General features: G+C 34.0%; 2 protein-coding genes and 1 long non-coding RNA gene across 14 annotated transcripts; all 3 read left to right on the forward strand.

Moving 5' to 3' along the window:
* The first annotated feature begins 160 nt into the window (after positions 1-160).
* Positions 161-8,630, forward strand: LOC126662194 (disease resistance protein RGA2-like). 12 transcript variants are annotated; one of them, XR_007635707.2, is made up of 9 exons: positions 161-3,607; positions 3,915-4,112; positions 4,489-4,875; positions 5,294-5,479; positions 5,843-5,981; positions 6,275-6,360; positions 7,247-7,461; positions 7,551-7,649; positions 8,173-8,630. XR_007635707.2 is itself a non-coding variant. In XM_050356092.1 (2 exons), exon 1 carries the CDS (start codon positions 209-211, stop codon positions 3,587-3,589), a length of 3,381 nt encoding a protein of 1,126 aa, XP_050212049.1. In that variant the 5' UTR covers positions 161-208; the 3' UTR covers positions 3,590-3,607; positions 5,843-6,162. The 12 variants fall into 12 exon arrangements, 1 of the variants encoding a protein (XP_050212049.1); XR_007635710.2 differs by having other exon boundaries at positions 5,294-5,448; XR_007635705.2 differs by lacking the exon at positions 5,294-5,479.
* A 6,328-nt stretch (positions 8,631-14,958) lies between these two features.
* Positions 14,959-16,427, forward strand: LOC126660936 (uncharacterized). The gene is made up of 2 exons (XM_050354658.2): positions 14,959-15,237; positions 16,004-16,427. The coding sequence occupies exons 1-2, from the start codon at positions 15,024-15,026 to the stop codon at positions 16,144-16,146; spliced, it is 357 nt and encodes a 118-aa protein (XP_050210615.1). The 5' UTR covers positions 14,959-15,023; the 3' UTR covers positions 16,147-16,427.
* A 3,028-nt stretch (positions 16,428-19,455) lies between these two features.
* On the forward strand, positions 19,456-22,714 carry LOC126660154 (uncharacterized). Its single transcript, XR_008789743.1, has 2 exons — positions 19,456-19,811; positions 22,253-22,714. It is a non-coding gene; the product is annotated as an uncharacterized LOC126660154 (long non-coding RNA).
* Positions 22,715-24,305: the final 1,591 nt, after the last annotated feature.

Genomic DNA, 24,305 nt, shown 5'->3' on the forward strand with positions numbered 1-24,305 from the left:
ATATATTGTTATCTTTGGCAAAAAAAAAAAAAAAAAAAAACACTAGATCGTAATAAATTTTAGTTCAAGCACTAAATTGTTATTTTCAAATAAGTTCATACACCAAATTTATAATAATCCCTTTCTGAAAATAAAACCAAATGCAGTTACAGGCGACGTCGTCTCCACTTCAAGTATTCGTCAATTTTCTGAGTAGAAGAATACAAAAATGGCGGAGATTATTCTAAGTTACGTCGTGGAACAAACTCTCACTCGGATCCTTGCTCTTGTCGCCGGCGAGATCGAACTTTTCCGGTACCTTGGCGATGAGCTGGATCGCCTCAAAAACTCAGTCGATGAAGTTCGTGATATTCTATTGGTTGCTGAAGAGAAACAGGAAACTCTTAACCTTAAGAGTGTGAATCGCTGGCTGAATCAGCTCAAAGAAGCAGCTTATGATGCTGAAGATATTCTTGACGAGGTAATCATTGAGGATCTTCGTCGAAAAGTCGAAAAGACGGTACGGAAACTTAATCCAATCTCCAAAATCACTCGTTTTACTAAAAATGCTGGTTGTCGCACAAAATTTGCTCGTAAAATTAGGGATGTGAATGAGTTGTTGGATAAGATTAAGAACGCCAGTGCTTTTGGACTTCATGTCATCACTAGAGAAAGAATAGTGTCACGGATTGACTTTAACCGAGTTACTGACTCGGTACCTGAAAACCCTATTCTTGGGAGGGAGGGTGATGTGTCCAAAATTGTTAACTTGTTGACTAGCTCTTGTGATCAACAAGTTCTTGCCGTCATTCCCATTGTGGGAATGGGCGGTCTTGGAAAGACCGCGTTAGCTCAATCAATTTGCGAGAATGTAATGGGAAATTTGTTTGATGTAAAGATTTGGGTTTGTGTTTCGGATAATGCTAATGACCACAAAATTCTTGGAGAAATGTTGCAAACTCTTAATGGAGATAGAGGTGGGTTAACTAACAAAGAAGCCATTCTTCAACAGCTGGAAAAGGAATTAGAGAGGAAAAAATTTCTTCTCATTCTTGATGATGTATGGGAAGATGTATCTACTTGGTGGGATAGTTTGAAGACGCGTTTGTTGAGAACCAATCGCGGTAAGGGAAATGCTATTATTGTCACCACTCGTAGTGAGGAAGTGGCGTCTTTGGTGGAGTCTTCATATGAGCTTAGGCATAATTTGAATGTGTTGAGTGATGATGATTGCTGGTCCATTATCGAGGAAAGAGTGAAAGCGAATGGAGAAATGCCTATTTCTTCAGCTTTGGAGGTGATTGGGAAGGAGATTGCAAAAAAATGTAGAGGAGTACCCTTAGCTGCAAAAGTTTTAGGTGGGACATTAAGTGGTCTTGAGAGGAAAAAAGAAGCTTGGCTGTTGATTAACAATAACAAAGTTTTGGATGCTTCTGATCATAAGGATAATGTGAAGTCTATATTGAAACTAAGTTTTGATCATTTACCTTCATACCTGAAACAATGCTTTGCATACTGTTCAATTTTTCATAAAGATTATTCGCTTCAAAAAGAACAATTAATTCAGCTTTGGATGGCTGAAGGTTTTGTTGAGCCATGCAATGCAGATGTGGGCAGTAAGTACTTTAATGCCTTACTCTGTAACTCTTTCTTTCAAGATGTGGGAAGGGATGAATTTGAGAATATAGTAAGTTGCAAGATGCATGATATTGTGCACGACCTTGCGATGTCTCTTTCTAAGCTGGAAGTATTGACTTCAGATAACTTTTCATCACAAGATGATTTGTCTTGCATTCGCCGTATTAATTTAAAAAGTCAAAATGCATTTTATTTAAGTGTGGTTCATGCTCGAAAATTACGCACTGTCTTTTTACGGAAGGATACAGTCCTTGATAAGTCATGGTGGAAGTTCAAAAACTTGCGGACTCTAACCTTGAAAGGCAGTGATATTGAAGAGTTGCCATTTCCAGTTGGTGACTGTAAACTCTTGAGATATCTCGATGTCTCATACACTAAACTTAAAGCGTTGCCTGAATCTATCACCACTCTTTATGGTTTGCAAACTTTGAGATTCCTTGGATGCTGGTCACTTAAGGAGCTTCCTAGAGATAAAATGAGCAATCTAGTGAGCTTGAAGAATCTTGAATTTTCTGAGGATGAGCAGATGCCGAGTGGGTTGGGGAGGTTAACTTGCCTTGAAAGGTTGCCATTATTTGTTGTGGGTAGTAATTGGGGAGGGAGCATTCAAGAATTAGAAAGCTTAAATGAACTAAGAGAAGAGTTGACCTTAAACCATCTCGAGAATGTGAGAGGTAAAGAAGAAGCCGAGAAAACGAATCTAAAGAAGAAGCAGAAGATAACATCCTTGAAATTTGTATGGACTCGTGGATCTATAGAAAATAGCAACAATGAAGAAGTGTTGGAAGCACTAGAGCCTCATCCAAACATTGAGAGCATAAAGATTGAGGCTTATTTGGGTGAAAATTTTCCAGCGTGGGTATTGATGATGCAAGTTCCCGATGAAGGTGGTAGTTCCACACTATTTAATAACTTGGTAAAGCTGACATTAAAACACTGTAGTGAATGTGAACAAATCCCAAGTCTCGGATATCTTCAAAATCTTAAATATCTCAAGATAAGCTGGATGAAGAAACTAAAAATTATAGGCAATGGATTTTATGGCATTGATAGTGGTGGTGGCACAAGCAATGGACAAAGGCTGTTTCCTGCATTAAAAAGTATCAATTTAAGTAATTTAGAGAATCTATTTGAATGGAGGGCACCAGAGCTAGGCGATAGTAAGGCAGTTGTTGTTTTTCCTTGCCTTGAAGAGTTGAGAATCGACGCCTGTTCAAATTTGACAAAGATCCCAATGCAAAGTCTTCCTTTTTCCCTCTTAGAACTGAGAGTTGAACGGTGTGACCAGTTGAATTATTTATTTGATGAAATCCAATCGTTCACTTGTCTTCAAAGTTTGACGATGATTGGATGCAGTAAACTAACTTGTCTTCCAAGCACGCTGCAATCCTTGACGTTGTTGGAGAAATTGTCAGTCCGTGATTGTATTGGGCTTACATCTATTCATGAAGACTTGGGGAGATTGAATTCTCTAATTTTTTTGGAAATCAGAAACTGTAAAAGTTTGAGTAATTTTTCTGAGAAGATTTTAGGCAGTCTCACCGGATTGAAGCGTTTGAAAGTTGGAAATTTCTCAGAAAAGTTAGAAGATTGCTCTTATATGAACTCAATCCAGAACATTGCTTGTCTTGAAAGATTAGAAATATATGGTCATAATCTGAAGTCTCTACCAGATCAAATTCAATGGCTCACTTCCCTCAGGTATTTGGATATATGGAGTTTTGATAAATTGGAAGCTTTGCCAGAGTGGTTGGGCAATATTTCCTCTCTTCAGGACCTTGTTATTGCTAAATGTTGTAATCTGAAGAATCTACCAACAGCAGCAGCAGTGAAACGCCTCTCTAAATTGAGAAGTCTTGGTATTTATGGTTGTTCTCCATATCTTATGGAAAATTGCAAGAACAAGAGTGGCTCTGAGTGGGATAAGATTTCTCATATTCCCGACCTCCATTTCCCAAGTGATCAGGAATGATGTTGCTAATAAACAGAGGTATGATATTTAGCTCCTGAAATTGGCATATAAATAAAACCTGTTGTATTAGCTACTTCTTATTAGCATTTAGCACTGTCATGTAAAGTATGAAAAATAGTGAGGTTGATCTCTATATCTGATAATTAATAAATGCTAGTCTTTCCCAAATCTTGCAGTTATATTACTTCTTCAATGAAAGCCACAACTTTACTCAATTATTGTTTGTTCCTGTCCAGCAATGTTCTGGTTTTTGCAATTTTTGTAGTACTTTATATGCTTCTTCTTGTGAAATTCAAATTGTGGTTTAATCGTTCTGGTCTCTCAGAGTGACAGTGGAGAACTTGAGAATTATTGGCTCGGGATAGATGGTTCAAAGTTGCCATACCTTTCCCAAGATAAACCCCTTCGTCCTCCCAACCGCTCTTTGTCTCTTACTTATATTTACTATAAGTTTTCTGCAGTCGCAATGTTTCATTGTGCCCAGATTTTTCTTCGCCGTATATTTTTGGTGGGATTCTTGCTGGTATGTTCATAGCTATACTCTGTCCTCCATTTGTCAAAATTCCTGCTTATGAGCTTGTAATACCCTTCTACTCATATCTGCATAGAATCAAAATTTTATCAACCATGGGAATATAATTTTTTAAGTTAAATGAGACCTGTAAATGTCTTTGGGAAACTGGTCCTTAACGAACAAGTGTTAGGAATGTTTAAATGCAGATAATCTTGGATTCTTCAAACTGGATTTCAAATTTTTCAGTGAATTATGGATCAGTATATATACTCTATTTTCACCTATTGACATGTTAAAAGTTTAGTAACAGTGACAATGAAAGCATAATTGATCTATAAATATCTTTAATTGAAATGAAATAGGTTAAATACAGCTATGTTTGCAGGGGGGGCTTAATCTGATTTAATATCGGGAATTTGATCTTTTGTGACTGCATGAGATGAGATGAGTTTGGTAAGACTGTTGAACTGCTTGCTTGCGTATTTGCTCATCGGAAGTCAGAGTCCGAGGATAACATCTTCATTCATAATGCATGGGATGATGGGAAGATACTGGACTATGGGTACAGTGTGACGTTTGTGATGCTTGGCAACATGCAGATTGTGTTGGTACAAAAACATAGAAATAAAACTAGAGTCAACTTTGTTTAGAGATACGGAGAGCTTGTTTGTAGGATGTGCTCTGAATTGATACAAGCTACTCACTCTCCCATTGACACTCTTATTGTCTGTCCAGCTCCTATATTGCCCTAGTGGTGTTCTGAAATTGCACGGTATTAACTTCTAGTTATTTATTTGTTACACTAGCATATTTCAGAACTTGAAGTACAGATATCATGTTTTATCTGTTGCTTGTTGAGCTAAAATTCCTTAGGATATTGAGAGTGATCCTTTATTTGCCACAACGCCTTTCTATGAGTAAATTATAACAAAACGTCCACTTTTTATATTTGTATATTGTCTTGCTAAAAGTATTTGTATGTAACTAGTCCTAAAGAACATGTTCTGCTTGTTCCTTTGTCGAGATGATGAATCCATTTACATTATGTGTTTGTGAATTAATTACTGTGGGGAATGTTCAATTTTATGTCATTACTTGTTTAATTTTATACCTATAAGTGATTTTCCAATGCATCAAATTAGGTACTGACTTGATCATCTTAATTTGTTTTCTTACTCATACATGTCCAGGCTCTTTAGAAACCTATGTATACGAAGGTGTGAGGGATGTTTAAAAAAAAATTCATCTGTAATAGATATTAATGAACTTGTCAATGCGGACATCGCACTGACAACATTTGATGTGCTTAAAGAGGATTTATCACATGACTCTAATAGGCATGAAGGTGATCCGCACTTCCTGAGACTTTAGAAGAGGTTCTTATTATAAACCTTGTGATTTGATTGTTTGATTAGAGAGAGCTTTTTTTGCATTCCCTGAAATTGGCTTATATTTGCATTCTTTGTACGTGATCGCTAATTCTTAGGTATCTTGCTTGGTTCTGACTAAGCGCTTCACTATATTTTTTATACGGTAAATCATATGCATAATAATAACACGGTGCATGAATGTCTTTTCATATCTACTGATGCTAGCTTCTCAACTGCTAGTAAAGTATTAAAAAGGTTCTAGACTATTGTGATTTATTCGAGAATCGAGATAATTATTCTGGCTAGATTTTGTAGTTTCAGTACTTAAAAGCTGAGTATGCAAAAATCATCTGTGGCCATATGCTGTAGGATATTTTGGTGGAGAGTATGCTTGGATGAGGCTCAAATGGCAGAGAGTAATGCAGCAGCAGCCGCAGCTGAAATGGCTTTTCGATTGTCTGCTAAGTACCGCTGGTGTGTTACAGGCACTCCAATACACCTAAATCAGGTCTTAAACAAATAAAAGAGCTTAATTGTTAACAAGACCATGTGTGTTTTTTATTTCTATCATAGCAAATGAATCTGAGCCAAACTCATGAACTAATAGTGCAAGATAAAGGTTTCCATCATTTAAAATAATTGTGAAAACTTTATTATTTTGGGTTTGAAATGTAGAAGCAATTTTTTTATCTGTTCTTTTTTGAATGATTAAATTAAATAAACTAATTATTAAACATGTTTATGTACTTTCTTCTTTGAGTTTCATTTGATAGTAATAAATTCTCATGGATTCTATTTCAGTTCTCAAAATGTTGCTGCTTTAAAGTACCATATTCAGACTCGGCTCGAACAGTTGGAAGCCTCTAGGAAAATATTTCTTGATCGAGGTCTCTATTTTATTTGTCTTTTGTTTGATAAGTATTTTTATAGACGGAAACTGTGAGCATGCAGTTCAATCACCATTACGTGATTACTAATTCTTACATTATAAATGATAAAAAGCCCACATATTTTTAAATTTGTATATTAATCTAGGAAAAATTATACAACACAACCGTTGCGTCATGTCATTCGTGAAACAAACCAAGAGTAGATTGTTTCTTTTTAATGTCTAAGGTATTATCTTATTTGCTGTGTAAACTTAACACTATTTTACTTTGGTGAATATTTATATTTAATTAAAACTGAACCGACTTTTTTCAGTTAATTTGGTTCAGTGCAAACCCCTTATCCTCAACAACTAAAATAGTAACATGAGTAAAGCTTGCTAATTGTTAGTGTTGTCCTTCATGTTGCAGTAGGACTGCTTGGCATAACATTATATTCATGTATTGTTAAATGCCCTACATGATTATTTTTATTGCTTTAATGTTAAAAGTTGGAATTAGCTGTAGTATTATTAATAAATTGTAGGACTAGCTAATTTCCAAGTTCAGTCATTATGTTCTTCCATTAGTTGCATCTATGTTTCTGCATCATAATCTTATTAAATTGAGTTTATTTTTAACTGTTTTGAAAATCTTGTTTGATTTAGTTAATTGCTTTAGAAATCAAATCTAAGTCTTTTGCATATGTATTTTCTCATTTTTACCCCTATTAATGTTCTTCTAGATTCTATTTAGAGCTGTAGTCTTAAATTTTAAAAATAAAGGTAAAAGAAATTCATATGAAATGGCATTAAAAACGTGAAATGAACTTCTAAAGTGGGACAAATAGTGAGAGATATATTCATTCTTAAATGACACGAAGGGAGTGGCTATCAAATTTTTACAGTATGATCGATGCATCATCGGAGCCGCTTTTCAGCGAGGCAGACTTTGGTTATGGTTGTTCTAGTCAATGGATCGAACAAAGACCCTGACCCTTATCGTAACACTTCAAGATCGACTTATGTATTTAATATATGACAAAGGTGGAGTGTTGGAGTATTTCTATTGATTGGAAGATCCTGACTCTCAGTGATGGGTGTAATCGAGTCCCGTACTTATGTAAGTATTCAATGATCTTGAACTGTGCTTTCCATGGTCGGCTATGGTGCAGTCCTGTTCGTTTCATTTAACTCATTTCTATAATGCAGGTGTACCATCGCTATGAGGTCCCTCCATGAACTGATGTCGTTTCGAGCCGGTATTCACAATGACATTCAGGCCTATTTTACAAAAGTGTTAATCTAAATGTCAGTAATGTGCTCAAATTATTTTGTTTTTAGCAATGTTTTACTGCTTATGTGTTTGTGTATTATATGTAGCAACTGTTATGGAATATTTATTTGATTAAATTGGCATGTGATTTCGGCTGATTACTAATGCGACACTGTATATTTAGACTGCAGCTGTAAGGACATTTGCATTAGCATGTCTGAATATATCATCATTGAATTGCCATTCTTACATAAGTTATAAGTTATAACACAGTACACCAATACATAACTGTACTAGTTAACCATGATTTGCTGTTCATAAACTTGTTTGTTATATGCAAGTTTTTAGTATGTGATATCTGTGAAATGTGTAGTGTATTTGGAATGAACATGGTACTTAACAGATTAGTACATAACATAGTTTTAGATTAGTTTTAGCCTAAGATGCAGTTCTGGATAGGATTCCAGATCAGCTCAACAGCATGAATATTTAACATAAGCCGACCACGGAAAACACACTTCACATGCTCATTCTCTCTTCATCCTAATCCTGTTTCAGGTTCCGAAAGTGGCAGTGTTATGATGTACATCCTCACCAATCAAAATCAGCAGCACCACCAATCTCCTCCTCCTTCCATTCCTAGCGGAGCTGCAGCATCTCCTGTCCCGGCAGCCAACTTATGTCCAATTGCAAGGCGCTGTCCAACCCCAGCTCGAAGTCACTCCTATCACCAGTCCTAATCTCGTTGTGCAGCAGCTAGCTGCCTCGAGAAATTTGGATCTGACATTCAGTTTAACTCATCGGAAATGATATATGGAAGTTCTCACAGAATCTATTGCCTGAACTGGCTAATGCCAAGGATGTACTTCAATTGATCGGTCTATTGCATTCCTATACTTTGTAGAGTAGATTGTTTCTTTTTAAATTCTAAGGTGTTATCTTATTTACTGTGTAAATTTAACACTATTGTTTCTGTATAATTTTGATAGAGGCTTATGACTTTGATTTTGGATTAACTCATCTCGGGGCCTGTACTACACATTTTTTAATTATTTAGTCCCTGTACTTTTTTTTACTACTTTAAGTCCCTGAACTTACCAATTTTTCTTCAAAAAGTCCTTTTTTAACGGAACAGAGATCGGGTTTACTCAAACTCCGTTTAACTAACAGCATTTTCCTTTAATAAAGCCACGTTGGATAAAAATGCTGACATTGATAATTTTTTGAATCCTCATTTATTCAAATGTAGTTTATTTTCTTTAAATTCTAAGGTAAGATTGTTTCTTTTTAAATTCTAAGGTATTATCTTATTTACGGTGTATAGAATTCGTTCTGATACTAAGGAAAAACACTATCTTTACTCTTCAAAAGGGATGGTTTTTGAATGTTGGGAATAATTTACAATTAAGTCTTTTGAATCCTTTTTGGCTCTCAACAATTGATTTGCCACATTTGGAATCTAAAGTCTTACTCAATTTCGCCTTATCCTCCGGACCAAGCGTCGCATCAGATTTCACCATATTGATAGCCTACTATTCATCTGGAGTGGGAGATAAAATTATGTTTTTGGAAAAATCGCGACGGGACTTACTTAGACCTTCAAAATTGTACATTTAATTTGGATATCATATACCACAATGGTCGATTCTATATTGTTGATCGTGTTGAATCTATAGAAGCATTTGTTGTTCATGAAATTGACATTCAAAATTCTCAATCTGTTTCGATAAGCAGCAAGTCATTTGCAGATCCTGATCCCTCTAGTATTTGTTATCCATTTTGAATAGAGATGAAAACAAAAAACCCGAAATAGGGTACAATTGAAATTTTTCCTATGTCGGGATATAAACAAAAAAAATATAAGGTGGGGTGTTTTTAAGTAGTTAAGCCTACTTATTAATACATTTGATGATACAAGTGCACTGTGCACATATTTAATGTGACGTCTGCTTGGCATAACATAGTATTCATGTACTGTTACAAGATTTTTTTTGATTGGTTTATTGCTAAAATAGCTATAGCTATCTGAAAGTAATAAAATTAAGAAATTGCAGGACTGGCTAACTTTGAACTTTATTTATGTACAAAAGCAACCAATTGTTAGCAATAGTTGTATGATTTAATAAATGATTAGTAATTGTTGAAAGGCCTGTCTTAAAAAAACCATGATTTTTTATCTCTTTAAATCCTATCCTGACGTTAAAAATCAATTAATTTTATTTTATTTTATATTTTTTTATTTCAATTGTACCATTAAGCATAAAATTGAAATTTATTTATTTGACAAAAATTCAAAAAAGATTCTTTAAACTGAACATTTTTTATTAGATTAATTTTTTATATTAAATTAACTATTTTTTAGAAATTTTTTGAACTTTTGTCAAATAAAAAAGATTGGGATTTCCTCAAGTTTATTTTGAAGTTGAGGGGGTCATATTCACGTCATTCGTTACAAAAATGAATAGTGTAGATCAAAAAAGTATAATTTCAATCAAATTAATCTACACCGTTCATTTTATAATAAATGGTGTAGATCGTGAACATGACCCCTCAAATTTATTTGAACTTGAGTGAATTCAATCTAATAAATAAAGGTCAAATTTATGCTTCAGGATACAACTGTAATAAAAAAATACAAAATAGGATAAAATAAACGTTAGAGTAGGATTGAAAAGGGATGAAAGGTCGGGGTTTTCACTTCCAACCACAACCTTCCTAAGGGAACAGTCCGCTGCCATTTCAAAGCCTCTGTTGAAGTGATTTTCCTAATGTTACCAGCCAAAATTATCTCGCCAATTTCAACATCCATTTTTCTGAACGTTTCCAGCTCCAAATGATATAGAAACAACCCTTCAAGATTCCAGTAGATTACCAAATCAACATAATCCATAGAATTTAAATCAGAGACAAATTAGAATCAGATTAGAACGTATATATATATTTGGATGCAGTTCATGAGTTTTCAAATCTCGTCAGACCTTAATAAAGAATTAGAGAAAACATTGATCGAATTAAATGAACAAACACAATGGCGAATTGGTCAAATATGCCTGGCGATTTTTTTATCTAATTGTCGGTCGAATTAAATGCCTGCGAGATTTTATCATCTTCGGCGCAGTGTGCCGATCATGGCGATCAGTTGCTTCGCTGGATAGATTCGACAAATCTCCAAAAACTCTATGGCTTTTGCTCGATGGTCGAAACGAAGAAGAAGAACACAGCCTCCGTAAATTTGTCAATATTCCAAACGATGCAGTTTACAACTTTAATCTACCAAAACCTAGTGAAAATCACTTTTATTCTTATGTTAAGGTATCGCCATGTTATTCTTACGTTAAGGAATCACAGTATCTATATTCTTCAAAAGGATGGTATTTGACTGTTGGTAATGACTTAGAATTAAGTCTTTTGAATCCCTTTTCGCTCTCGAGAATTGATCTGCCACGTAAGAATTTAATCGATTGTTATATCATCGATTTCGCCTTATCGTCCAGCCCAAGTGTCGCATTGGATTCTAGAATCATGATTGTTTATATTCATGTCAAACAAATACTACAAAGTTTAGTTTTCGAAAAAACGGAGATCGTGAAGACCTTCAATTGTGCGCAGAAGATTCGAATATCACATATCACAATGGGCGATTCTATATAGCCTAAATTCAAGTTGCTTTTCCTCCATCACTTATTATTGTTTACGAAATTCACATTCAAAATTCCGAATCTGTTTCAATACGTGTTAGGACATTTATCATTCCCTCTTTGCGTCATACATCTCGAGGGCTGATGGTGGTGACTTGGAATTTAAATTTTTTGAATTCTGAGATAGGAGATGACCGTCTGATTATTATCGGGGATCTTTATTCTCATGGCCCACCTCGACTTTTTTTCAAAAGTACAAATCAGCCCTTTACTTTTTTGGGCAGTTAAGCCCTCGTGTTTTTAAAATTAAATAATTAAACTCTCGTTGTTTAAAAATTGAATAAATAAACCCTTATAGTTTACTTTTGGTACACTTACCCCCTCAAATTTTCGGTAAATATTTTAGACATTAAAATTATTTTTGAACTTTTGTCCTATATAATTATGAGAGATATGTTAGCATTTAACGAGTGTTTCTAATGGTGTTGGACGAAAGGGGTTATTTTTTCTATTTGAAAACAAAGAGGGCTTAATTATACTCAAAAAAGTAAAAGGACTGATTTGTACTTTTGTAATAACTATGAGGATTTTTTTATACCTCTTGCCTGTAATAAATCTCTTATAATTTCGTAATTTATTTTAAACTTTTCAAAATGTCATTAACCTATATTAAACTCTTTAAATTTCATATCCATATAAAATTTAAAAAATTAAATTTAAATTTTAATTAACTAAATTTGAAATTAATTATTAACTATATAAATTATATCATAGTCAAAAAAACAAAAAATTATATAAAAAAACTATTTTTCATAATGTGTAAATATCTATAAATTTATAGTTTTATAAGTTTAAATTTTATTCGAAAAAACTATGTATATTCCTTACTTATAAATATTGATCAAATAAAAAAAAGGGATATCACAAAAGCAAGACATTTAGTGGAAAAAACAAAGGAAAACATTCATTATGATTGTGAACATAACACTTGAAAACTTTTAAAACAAATGGTTTTATTTTTCTTTTGTAATTCTCTATATTTACTTAAAAATCACCTTTTAGATGTGAAGAAAAACTTAACATTTATTGTTAGCAGCCAAATTTGTTTTGCACCAGATAACTTACCTGAAGTCGATTCTTTCAAAAATCCACTTAGATGAATGTCAATAAAAAAGGTATTACAACAGATTAATGGAAAAATGTTTCGTAAGCAAAAATGTTTTCCTTTTTCATTGCAATGTCCATCATTTAAAAGAATTATTGGGCCAAAAGTCTTTGATTTCCCAACAATACTCATTGTGGCTCTATCTAACACATCAAAACTTTGAAAAATTGTGTCAATTTTTTAAAATTTAAATTGAAAAGATCAGAAAAATTAACATGACATTAAACTTTATAAAATTGAACCGACAGTCCAAAAAATAAATGTTGAAACGAAAACATTTAATTTAACCAGAAATCTAATAAAAGAAAATCAGCACAAAAATTTAAAAATACATTGGATTAAATTTAATGACTTCTATGATTTATGATAGACACAAAAGTAATATAATGTCATATAGAGTGGTGGAGATAGTGTTGGGCGAGCTACGGTGGTCGCCCCATTTGTTGATCATAACTCTCATTCTGCTTCATTGTCAAGTCTTTTTCCTTTACAGTCTGGTCATTCTCCTTCATTGCAAGATGTTTATGTCTGTCACTTATCTATTTGTTAAACAGTAGAAATAAAGATCTTCATAAAAATAGGGTTTGTCAGCATCTCTTGATAAACCGAGGGTTGAAATTTAGAGATAGGAAATTTCTATAAAAAAAAATATAAATCCTATAATGAAGGGGTTTAGAAAAAGCTAGACTGATCACATTTTTGAACCCTTATCTACATACGTAGATAGCTGCAAAGAATTTGACACTTGTAACACCATATTACAAATGATTAATTTCAGACAAATAAATAATGTTTCAAAGAAAGAATTCCATTCACTACAGATGATCAATTTCATACAAATAAACAAAGAAATTGCGGAATCCTCAACGTTTTGTACGAAACGAGAAATGTTAGAATTATCCCAAGGAAAAACCCAAAAAATAGCAACATAATCACTCATAGCAGCAATTAATATTGTTGCATTGCTTAATGAGAGATAACTCCTCTCTTAGCAATCTTTATTTCAAAGTTGTTTATCATAGCTTTATCTTCACTTTGATGTTGCTGTGGTTGAAAGACTTGGTTGCGAATGAGAATGTCCTCCTCCTTCACAGCTATCTTCTCCTTCTTTATTGAAATGTCCATCATTTAAAAAAATTATTGGGCCAAAGGGCTTTAATTTTCCAGCATTACTCATTGTGGCTTTATCTAATGCATCAAATTTATGTTAATCTTTGAAAAATTGTGTTAATAAATAACATTTAAATTTGATCAGAAAAATTCACATGACATTAAATTTTATAAAACTGAGCCGACGATTCAAAAATAAATGTTGAGAAAAAAACATTTAATTTAACCAGAAATCTGACAAAAGAAAATAAACACAAGAATTAAAATAGACATTGAATTAAATTTAATGACTTCTATGATTTATGATAGACACAAATGCAATATAATGTCATATAGAGTGGTGGAGATAGTGTGGGGCGAGCTGCGGTGGCCGCCCCATTTGCTGATCATAACTCTCATTCTGCTTCATTTTCAAGTATTTTTCCTTCACAGTCTGGTCTTTCTCCTTCACTGAAGGCTCTAGATCAACTCCAAAAATTCAGATATATCAACAAGAATATTAGCTGTCTCCAACATGTTCTCATCAACTGAAGGCTCTAAATCAATTCTGTTACTATCTAAGGTACATTGACATTTCTGTCAAATAATCAAAGAAGAAAACATTAGAAATATATTGTAATTTTATTAGTAACAAAATCTACAAAAAATATACAAACTAACTCGAGTAAATCAGTCCGGCTGTCAGCGGAATGTCGATTGAGAAAGCTAATGCGCTCCTAAACTGAATATAAAACATATAGTTGAAATGGGTAGAAAAACCTTCAAATGCGATAGAATTAGCTAGCGACTGAAACTCCAGTGAAGCAAGAGCACTGACTACCGCATTGGTTCTTTGCAATAGGGGAACCACTTCAGTGGGTTCAGAGGAGGGCACATCAAGGGAGTCAACAGCTGTAGTGGATTCAGAGTCAGCAGCAGCCACAAGATTAAAGTTATTGATTTCTTAAATGAGCTGAGCATTATGTTTTGTCAAAACACCTACCATTTCCACCAATTTCCTCAAGGTTTGTATGAAACCAGAAAAGGTGGAATCATGAAAAGGAAGAATCCAAGAAACAGCAACATAGTAACCCCAATGATGAGTAAAACAACAGCAGGGTCTTCATATGGAAAGATTAAACTCATATACAAAGACATTTGAATATGCAGAAGAACCACTTCATTACCTTGCTTTACGAGAGCTAATTCTTCTGTTTTCATAACAGAGAACCTTGTTTCACATATAATTGGTAATTCATTGTGTATACAATTGTTAAAGATTATAAGTCCGTGTATGTAATTGTTAAAGATTATAAGTTCGTGTATGTAGTTGTTAAAGATTATAAGTTCGTATATGTAATTGTTAAGGCTGAAAAACTAATACCTAAATTAGTACATTTACTAAAAATGAGGAGTTACTTTGTAAATATTCCAAAATAAAACAAACCCTAAACTTCTTCAGTTTCCGTCAAATCAGAGGAGTTAGGGTTTAGCGTTCCTCTCAATTCTTCTTTACAATGACGAGACCTCACCGGACGGTGACGAATTGGTCAGAATTGGACAGCGATCTGCTATCTCAAATCGCCGGTCGAATCAATTGCCTGCGAGATTTTATCATCTTTGGCGTGGTGTGCAGGTGGTGGCGATCAGTTGCTTCGCCGAAGAATTTCAACAAATCGACCAAAGTTCCATGGCTTTTGCTTGATCAAGATCATGGTGATCACAGCCTCCGTAAGTTTCTCAAGCTTTCGAAAGATTTAATTTACAGAATCAATCTACCAAAGGAAAAACGCTACGTTTACTCTTCAAAAGGATGGTTTTTGAATGTTGAGAATCATTTACGGTTAAGTCTTTTGAATCCTTTTTCGCTCTCAAGAATTGATCTGCCACATGTGGAATCTAAAGTTTTACTCAATTTCGCCTTATCCTCCAGCCCAAGCATCGCATCAGATTTTATGATATTGATAGCTTACTGTGATTCTGTAATGAGAGATAAAAAATTAGCTTTCTGGAAAAATGGAGATCGCAAGTGGACTGACTTAGACCTCAAATTTCCTTTATATAATTTGAATTTCACATTCCACTATGGTCGATTCTATATTGTTGATCGTCTTCTATCTGGTGAAGAATTTGTTGTTCATGAAATTGTCATTCAAAATTCTAAAAATGTTTCGATTAGCAGCAAGTCATTTGACGATCCTCGTTTCTCTTTACATATTTGTAATCCATGTTGGATAGTTGGATCCTCTCAAATGCTGATGGTTGTCACGTGGAGATTGGATGATGAGTGTATAGGTGAGGATGGAGAATGTAGAAAGGTGAATTATTTAGGAGATGAAGCTTTGTTTTTAGTTCAAGAGATTGATTTTGAGAAAGGAGAATGTAAAAAGATGAGTGATTTAGGAGACAAAGCTTTGTTTTTTGGGGAATTACTCTTTTTTCTTGGTTGATGTATCGAATGAATCAAGATTTAAGTCAAATCACATTTACTTTGCAGAAAATTTTCAACTAACTTTTATTCATCCAAGTGGAGGAAGTGTTGGTGTTTACAGCATGATTGATGGATCATACAAGCTGCTTTTCAATGAGGGAGACTCTGGTTATCGTTGTTCCAGTCAATGGATAGAACCAAGACTCTGACCCTTGGTGATAGGTGTAATTTTAATGACATAGGTAGAGTGTTAGAGTTTTTCTACTGATTTGAAAATCCTAATTCTTGGCATTAGGTGATGGGAGTAACCGATTCCCGCAAGATCAACTTATATACGCAATGTATGACAAATGTGAAGTGGTTGGGTATTTCTAATGCTCGGCTGGTTACATTCCTATGATCAGTAGATTAGATTGTTTCTTATTAATTTCTAATTACTAAGGTATTATCTTATTTAATGTGTTTAACATTATTGTTACCGTTAATTGTTAGTGTTGTCCTTGATGTTGTGGGACTGCTTGGCATTACATAATTTTCATGTATTGCTATATGTTGGTCGTACGTATGCCGTAATATAGACTGTGAAGTCCAGATATCGTACCCACAGAGAAAGCTTCTAAATACAACAAGTTAGGAGACTCGATTTAGATAGTTGTAAAGATATTTTTGTTCTGTTGTGTGAATTAAAAGACAGAATTAAAGTAATATAAATTAAATAAACTAAAGCTGTAATTAAATTGATGTTAAACAATAATGGGAAAAGCAGGGATTATTAACTTTCATTATGTTGTTTAATCATATTGGAATATGGATTTGGTTGTTTTACTAAGGTTTAGGCTAATCGTAAGCACCTAAAATTCTCTCTCGAGCAATTGCAGGCAAAAACATCCAACGAATTAAAACCAGGTTAATTACTCACTCTCGCACAATGATTAACCTAACTATTGAACAATTGATGTTTGTGAAGCAAACCCTAGGAACACGTATTTGTCAATTCACTAAGAACAATAATTAAAACATAATAACAACAACAACCCATAAATCCAATTAGTTTAAACAGACATAAATCTCATTAATAATCCCCACGATGGGTTTAGTTACTCATGATCAAAAATAAACCAACAATATAATATATGGAATTCATAATTGATAAGGTAAACAATGAAAATGAAAAAGATCTCTCTGAATTATCGTACCTTACTTGCATAAAAATCTCAATATAATATCGAAGAATAAAATCCAGCTCAAAGAGTAATCAAATCGAAGAACGAGGAACTAATACTGAAAATAAAGCTAATCTATTGTTTATAGTCTAACACAATGATAAACTAACTAAGCGAACCCTAATTTGGTTGTAAAAACCACTATGTATACCCGCTGTCAGTCTTAGATTCGTATTTGGTGAAATCCCGAAGTTTCCCCTTCATAATTTTAGCATCGGAATGAAAGATCAGGATCAAAAACGTAATTCCAAACAATTCAGCAGCTAGGCGCGATGGGAGGCGCGTTGCTTCCATCGCGCCTTGCAACTAATACCTATTCTTCTTCTGAGGCGCGATGCGAAGCACTATACTTTCATCGCGCCTTCCATCTTCCCTAGCACCTGTAGGAGCAAAATCAACTAGGGCGCGATGCGAGGCACTATGCTTCCATCATGCCTTCCATTTTCCCTTAGGCCAATTCTCTGAAACAGCTCCGAAATCACTCGAAAAATCTATCCGACTCCGGTCCTGCATAAACTTCACCGTATTGCTCTAATTTAGTCAGAAACTCCGCGAAATATACGTAGTAGTACCTGAAACGCTCAAATAAGAAATGAGACCCAATATGCATAAAAATGATCACTAAACACACGTAAATAACTCGTAAAACAACGGTAATATAGGAGTAATTCTACTCCTATCATTATATGCCCTATTACAAGATTATTTTTATTGCTTTATTGTTAAAAGTTGAAACTAGCTATAATTTGAAATTGTAGGACTGGCTAATTTTCAAGTTTAGTCGATGACAATCATCTGTGTAACAAAATGTTAGGTTATTTACTTCCATTACTTGCACCTATATTTTTTCATCATAATCTTATTTAATTAACTTTTAACTGTTCTGAAAATCTCCAACACTCTACTTGTCATTATTTTCAGAGAAGTTGAATTTAATCCTGTCACATTCAATTCAGCGATGGTCACATTCAATATAGTCTGTATGTTGATTTGTTCCCATGAAATTCATTGCTGCCGTCGGTCTCCAATTTCCTCATCTCACCACTGCCCAAGTACTGATTGGTAAACACTGATTGAGTAATCAAGAGACGAGGCGATGTCGTTGAGGCCGAGCACTAGAACCGAGGTTCGTCGTAACAGGTTCAGTGTGGCTGGATGAGAAAGAAGGCATGTGGAGAAGAGAAGATAAAATGGTGGAGAGACGTGAAGGACTACAAACTTGAATAGTTCACTTTTACTGTATTAGCTTGAGAAGTTCTAAAACCGAAATGATTAATACTTTTATTTTTCATAATTTTGTATTCTATTTGATGAATTTGAAGGTACAGATTGGTTGCATAGCATGACATTTTATGTAATTCTTTTACTGAACTTGGAGATTATCATATTGTTCTGGAAATTCACGGTTATGATTTTGCTGTTGATTCATATCAGGTTGATTTTTATTAATTACGGTAGCTGCTGTAAAATGTCAGGCAGCACCCAGAACTTTGGTTGAACTTGGCTTGTGATTTAGGCTGATTGCTAATGTGACACTAACACAGTACACCAATACTGTACTAGTTAGCAATGATTTTATGTTCATAAACTTGTTTGTTATATGTAAGTTTTTAGTGTCTGTGAAATGTGTAGTGTATTTGGAATGAACTTGGTACCATAACATAGTTTTGAATTTGATTTAGCCTAAGATGCAGCATGAACGTTAAACATAATCTCATTGTACAACAACCTGCCTCGAGAAATTTGGATCCGAAAGTAGTTTAACTCATCGAAAAAATATTGTCTATTTATCAAACTACGTTTTCACGTTTGCAAATATACTCATTTTATTTTGAAAGATATGTTTTCTCATTGTTTGCAAATATACCGAACTGAATCATGTCATACTCTGTAGCTTTTACAATATTTGCAACATCATTATTTTGAATCAATATACTGATTCATTCTTCAGAAGTTTTTACAATATTAATTTAACTATTTATTGCTTCCATATTGAACAATGGCACACCTAATTTATTATTTTCCATTTATGGCGTGTACTTTGTTGTTTGATGTTTAGTGGTATAGTAGAACGACCCATGGTAGTGATACGAAACGTGATACAATATATAATTTTTACAAATAACTTGTATATCGTTAAAGATTATAAATTTATGTATCTAATTGTTAAAGATTAAGGCTGAAAATGAATTTATATAAATTTATAAATTTATATAAATTTATATATCTAATTTTTACAAATTTATGTATATGATTTTTAAGGCTGAAAAGGAATACTTAAATTGGTAATTTTAATAAAAAATAAGGAGTTCTTTTGTAAATAGTCCAAAATAAGGAAAACCCTAGACTTGTTCAATTATCGTCAAATAAGAAGAGTTAGGGTTTATAAATTAGGGCTTAAAGAAGTAGGAACAGCAAGCTTTTCTTTGAAATGGCCGGTCTTGGCTGGACGGTGACGAATTGATCAGAATTGAACGGCGATCTTCTATCTGAAATCGCCAATCGGATTAATTGCCTGAGAGATTTTATCATCTTTGGCGCGGTGTGCAGGTCGTGGCGATCGGTTGCTTCGCCGGAGAATTTCAACAAATCTACCAAAGTTCCGTGGCTTTTGCTTGATCGAGATAACGATGATCGCAGAAAATGCCACCGTAAGTTTCTCAACCTTTCGAAAAATTCAATTTACAGAATGAATCTACCAAAGCATGCTTATACTCGATTAGATCTTTGGAAATATAGTATTCATTCTGAGATTAAGGAAAAGCAATACGTTTACTCTTCAAAAGGATGGTTTTTGAATGTTGAGAATCATTTACGGTTAAGTCTTTTGAATCCTTTTTCGCTCTCAAGAATTGATTTGCCACATTTGGAATCTGAAGTTTTACTCAATTTCGCCTTATCGTCCAGCCCAAGCGTCACATCAGATTTCAGCATATTGATAGCTCACTGTTCAACTGAAACGAGCGATAGTTTAGAAACGAGCGATATAAAATTAGGTTTTTGGAAAAACAGAGATCATGAGTGGACTGACTTAGACTTTAAATTTCGTACATTTAATTTGAATATCACATACTACAATGGTCGATTCTATATTGTTGATCGTGTTAAATCTGGAAAAGCATTTGTTGTTCATGAAATTGACATTCCGAATTCTAAATCTGTTTCGATTAGCCGCAAGTCATTTGCCTCTACGCATATTCGTGATCCATTTTGGATAGTTGAATCGTCTCGAGTGCTTATGACGGTGTCTTGGAGATTGAATTATGAGTCATGCTATTATCCTATCGACGATTTTTATTTTCATGTCCCAGATTTGTATACTCGTGTCCCACGTTTTCAGTTTATAGTTGAGGAGATTAACTTTGAGAAAGGAGAATGTAAAAAGGTGAGTGATTTAGGAGATGAAGCTTTATTTTTGGGATATTACTCTTCTTTCTTGGTTGATGTATCGAATGAATCAAGATTTAAGTCCAATCACATTTATTTTGCTCAAAACGTTCAACAACGTTTTCCATTTAAAAGTAGAGAAAGTGTTAGTGTTTACAGCATGATGGATGGATCATACAAGCCGCTTTTCAGTAAGGCAGACTCTCGAAATCGTTGTTCTAGTCAATGGATCGAACCAAGACCCTGACCCTTGGTACGGGTGTAATCGTTATGACATAGGTATAGTGTTAGAGTTTTTCAACTGATTTGAAGACCCTGATTCTTGGCAATAGGTGATGGGAGTTACTGGTTCCCGCAAGAATTCCCTGAGCCTTACTGATGGGAGTAACTGATTCCCGCAAGACCAACTTATATGACAAACGTGAAGTGGTTGGGTATTTCTAGTGTTCGACTGGTTACATTCCAAACATTAGTGGAGTAGATTGTTTCTTTTTAATTTCTAATTTCTAAGGTATTATCTTATTTGCTGTGTAAATTTAACATTATTGTTACTGTTAGTATTTTTAATGATCGGTTGGTTATATTCCTATCTTTAGTACAGTAGATTGTTTCTTTTTAATTTTTAATTTCTAAGATATTATATAATTTATTGTTAGTGCTGTCCTTGATGCAGTTGGGCTGCCTGGCATAACATAATTTTCATGTATTGTTGTATGCCCTGTTACAAGGTTATTTTTATTGCTTTATTGTTAAAAGTTGGAATTAGCTATAATTTGAAATTGTAGGAGAGTCGATGATAATCATCTATGTTCAGAAGCAACAAAATGCTAGGTTATTTTCTGCAGCATAATCTTATTTTTTTTTTTTTGGTACAAAAAAAAGGAGGCAAAGCCTAAACAAAGAAATTACATACTAACGACACTTCTAGTGTACGAAACACCATAAAGATCATGCGCAAGCCAAGCACGAACACTAGTTGGAGGAGTACCATGCGAAACAAACCCAGTAATAGAGTCGCTAGCAATGGAGGCTAGATGATCCGCCGTATAATTAGCTTCCCTGTAAATGTGGAGAACTTTAACTTCCCAATCTCTGGCCAACATGGCTCGAATAGCTGCCAAAATACCAGAGAACTGTCCTGCCTCTGAATTATTCTTTATCTTCTCCACTACCAGTAAGTTGTCAACCTCTAGAATTATCTTCTTCAAGCCTAGCGACCAGCCGAGTTGAAGACCGTGAAGCACTCCCCTAAACTCCGCTCCCATAACAGAATCCACACCGATAGTCGTCGTGAAACTCCCTAGCCAATTACCATTATCATCTCTAGCGACCCCTCCGGCTTTAGCAATTCCCGTAATCTGGTTTAGTGCACCATCAGTATTAATCTTGGCCCAAGACCTAGGCGGACACTTCCAGCTAATACTAACAGGAGACTTGCTAATATTATTGGACACCAACTGCTGCACCTTCATGTTAGCAGATTTCACATAATCTACTCTATGGAAGATGTCGTGAAGCACCACTGAAACTGGACTGAGTTTGCTTTTAACTGTTTTGAAATTCTCCAACACTCTACTTCTAACTATTTTTGATTTTGAAAAATACATTTTGTCATTATTTTTCGTCTTCTCTAAGAAAGATGCCCGAAACATATGTAATACTTGAAAGGTTGGCCAAACAAGTTAGAACTGGTATACCATTGCAGATTTGAAAGCTGAAGCCTGAAACTGTAGCTGTTAGAAAACTAATAAAAGGGAGATGTGAAAAACGCTGAAAGTATCAAGCAAATAACAGATCTTCTTGGAAAATTTGATGAAAACGTGGAGCTTGACGGTCAATCCTATATCCAATAACGTTGGAGATCATGCTGTTATTGTGGCAACAGGACAGGTAATATCCCTTTCGACAGCTACCGGATCTATTTTTTTTCAGTCCTATAACTGCTGGCACATAATTAGTAGTTTCAGCTTGGCAATTTACTAATATTTTGTTTGACCCCTTAATCAGTCAAACCAATTCTGATAAGTAGTTTTGAACACTGCCTCAACGGTATCGTCTCCTCTCTTGATTACTACTATCAAACTTAAAGTGGCATTGTTGCGTTGTATAATTATTCATTTATAATATGTAAACTGTAAAGCAATTAAGTCTGAACAAAGTCCTTACACGCTAAAACTTACATATGATTGAAATATGTTATGTGCCTTGCTTATCAAATTTCATATTTCGAGCATTATAGGATGTTGGAGATCTAGTCTGAACAAAGTCCTTACATTTTTTTCTTTTAATTTTGTAAAAAGAGCTAAGGACCGACAAATATTAAATGAATAAGATTCTTAATCTTTTTATATGTCGACATTTTTTCATTTGAGATATTGTATTATAGACATTAAAATATTTGCCAAAATATGGTCGTTGGAGGCAGCTTAACTATTGTGAAGTGTTTATTAGCACAAACTAGTAATTGATGAATTTATTTACGGTTATTCTATTTTTAATATACGTTTTCCATTCAATTATTAGAAAAAAGTAATGATCATTTATTTAAAGGTTAATTATATATAAAATCACAATTTTTACACCAAATTGCAAAAAAAAAAAAAACATGATCTTTAAAAAGTATCAGTCACAGACACAACTTTTTATTTTTTTTAAATGCATCATCGGAAAATATTAGGGGCGGTTTCATTGCCGTGGCATGTCATGTGGCAGACCATACACTATAAATATATATAACATGATTAAACAAAATAAAAAATAAAATTTTAAAATTTTATATTATAAAATTATTAAAATTAGAAAGGGGCGATCAAATTGTTAAAATTATTAATAATCATGCAATGTTTTATATAAAAAAATATAACTATAATTTAGCATATGAAACTATCATATAGATTCTACCTGGACATGGTAAGTTAATTGAATCCCGATTGTCATGTATATATAATTGCAAACATTTATTAAATTATATCTACAATTGTCAAAGTTTGAAAAGATGAGCATAAACTACTACTTTTATTAAAGAAGGAGGGTTAGTTTGCAAATAATCCAATGAAATAGAATCAGAGACAAATTAGGTTTCGAACGTATATATATTTGGGTGCAGTTCATGGATTCAAAATCATTACTGATCGAATTAAATGAAGTATACGGTGGCCAAATGGTCCGATATACATACCGATCTTTTATCTCAAATCGCCGATCGAATTAAATGCCTACGAGATTTTATCATCTTCGGTGCGGTGTGCCGGATATGGCGATCAGTTGTTTCGCCGGACAAATTCAACAAATCCCCCAAAACTCCATGGCTTTTGCTCGATGATCAAAACGAAGAGGAAGAACACGGTCGCCGCCGTAAATTCTTCAATTTTTTAAACGATGTAATTTACAACATCAATCTACCAAAACCTAGTGAAATTAAATTTTATTCTTATCTTAAGGAATCACAGTATCTTTACTCTTCATAAGGATGGTATTTGACCGTTGGCACTGACTTAGAAATATGTGTTTTAAATCCTTTTTCGCTCTCGAGAATTAATCTGGCACGTAAGAACTTACTCCGTTGTAACATCATCGATTTCGCCTTATCATCCAGTCCAAGTGTCGCATCGGATTTTACAATCATGATTGTTTATTTTTCATATAAAACAAGATTGACATATTTTAGTTTTTGGAAAAATGGACATCGCGAGTGAACTGATTTAGAAAAATTCGCACTGTTTGGAATAAGTGTGAATATCACATATCACAATGGTCGA

Source organism: Mercurialis annua, linkage group LG8, assembly GCF_937616625.2.
Source record: "Mercurialis annua linkage group LG8, ddMerAnnu1.2, whole genome shotgun sequence".
Taxonomy (NCBI): Eukaryota; Viridiplantae; Streptophyta; class Magnoliopsida; order Malpighiales; family Euphorbiaceae; genus Mercurialis; species Mercurialis annua.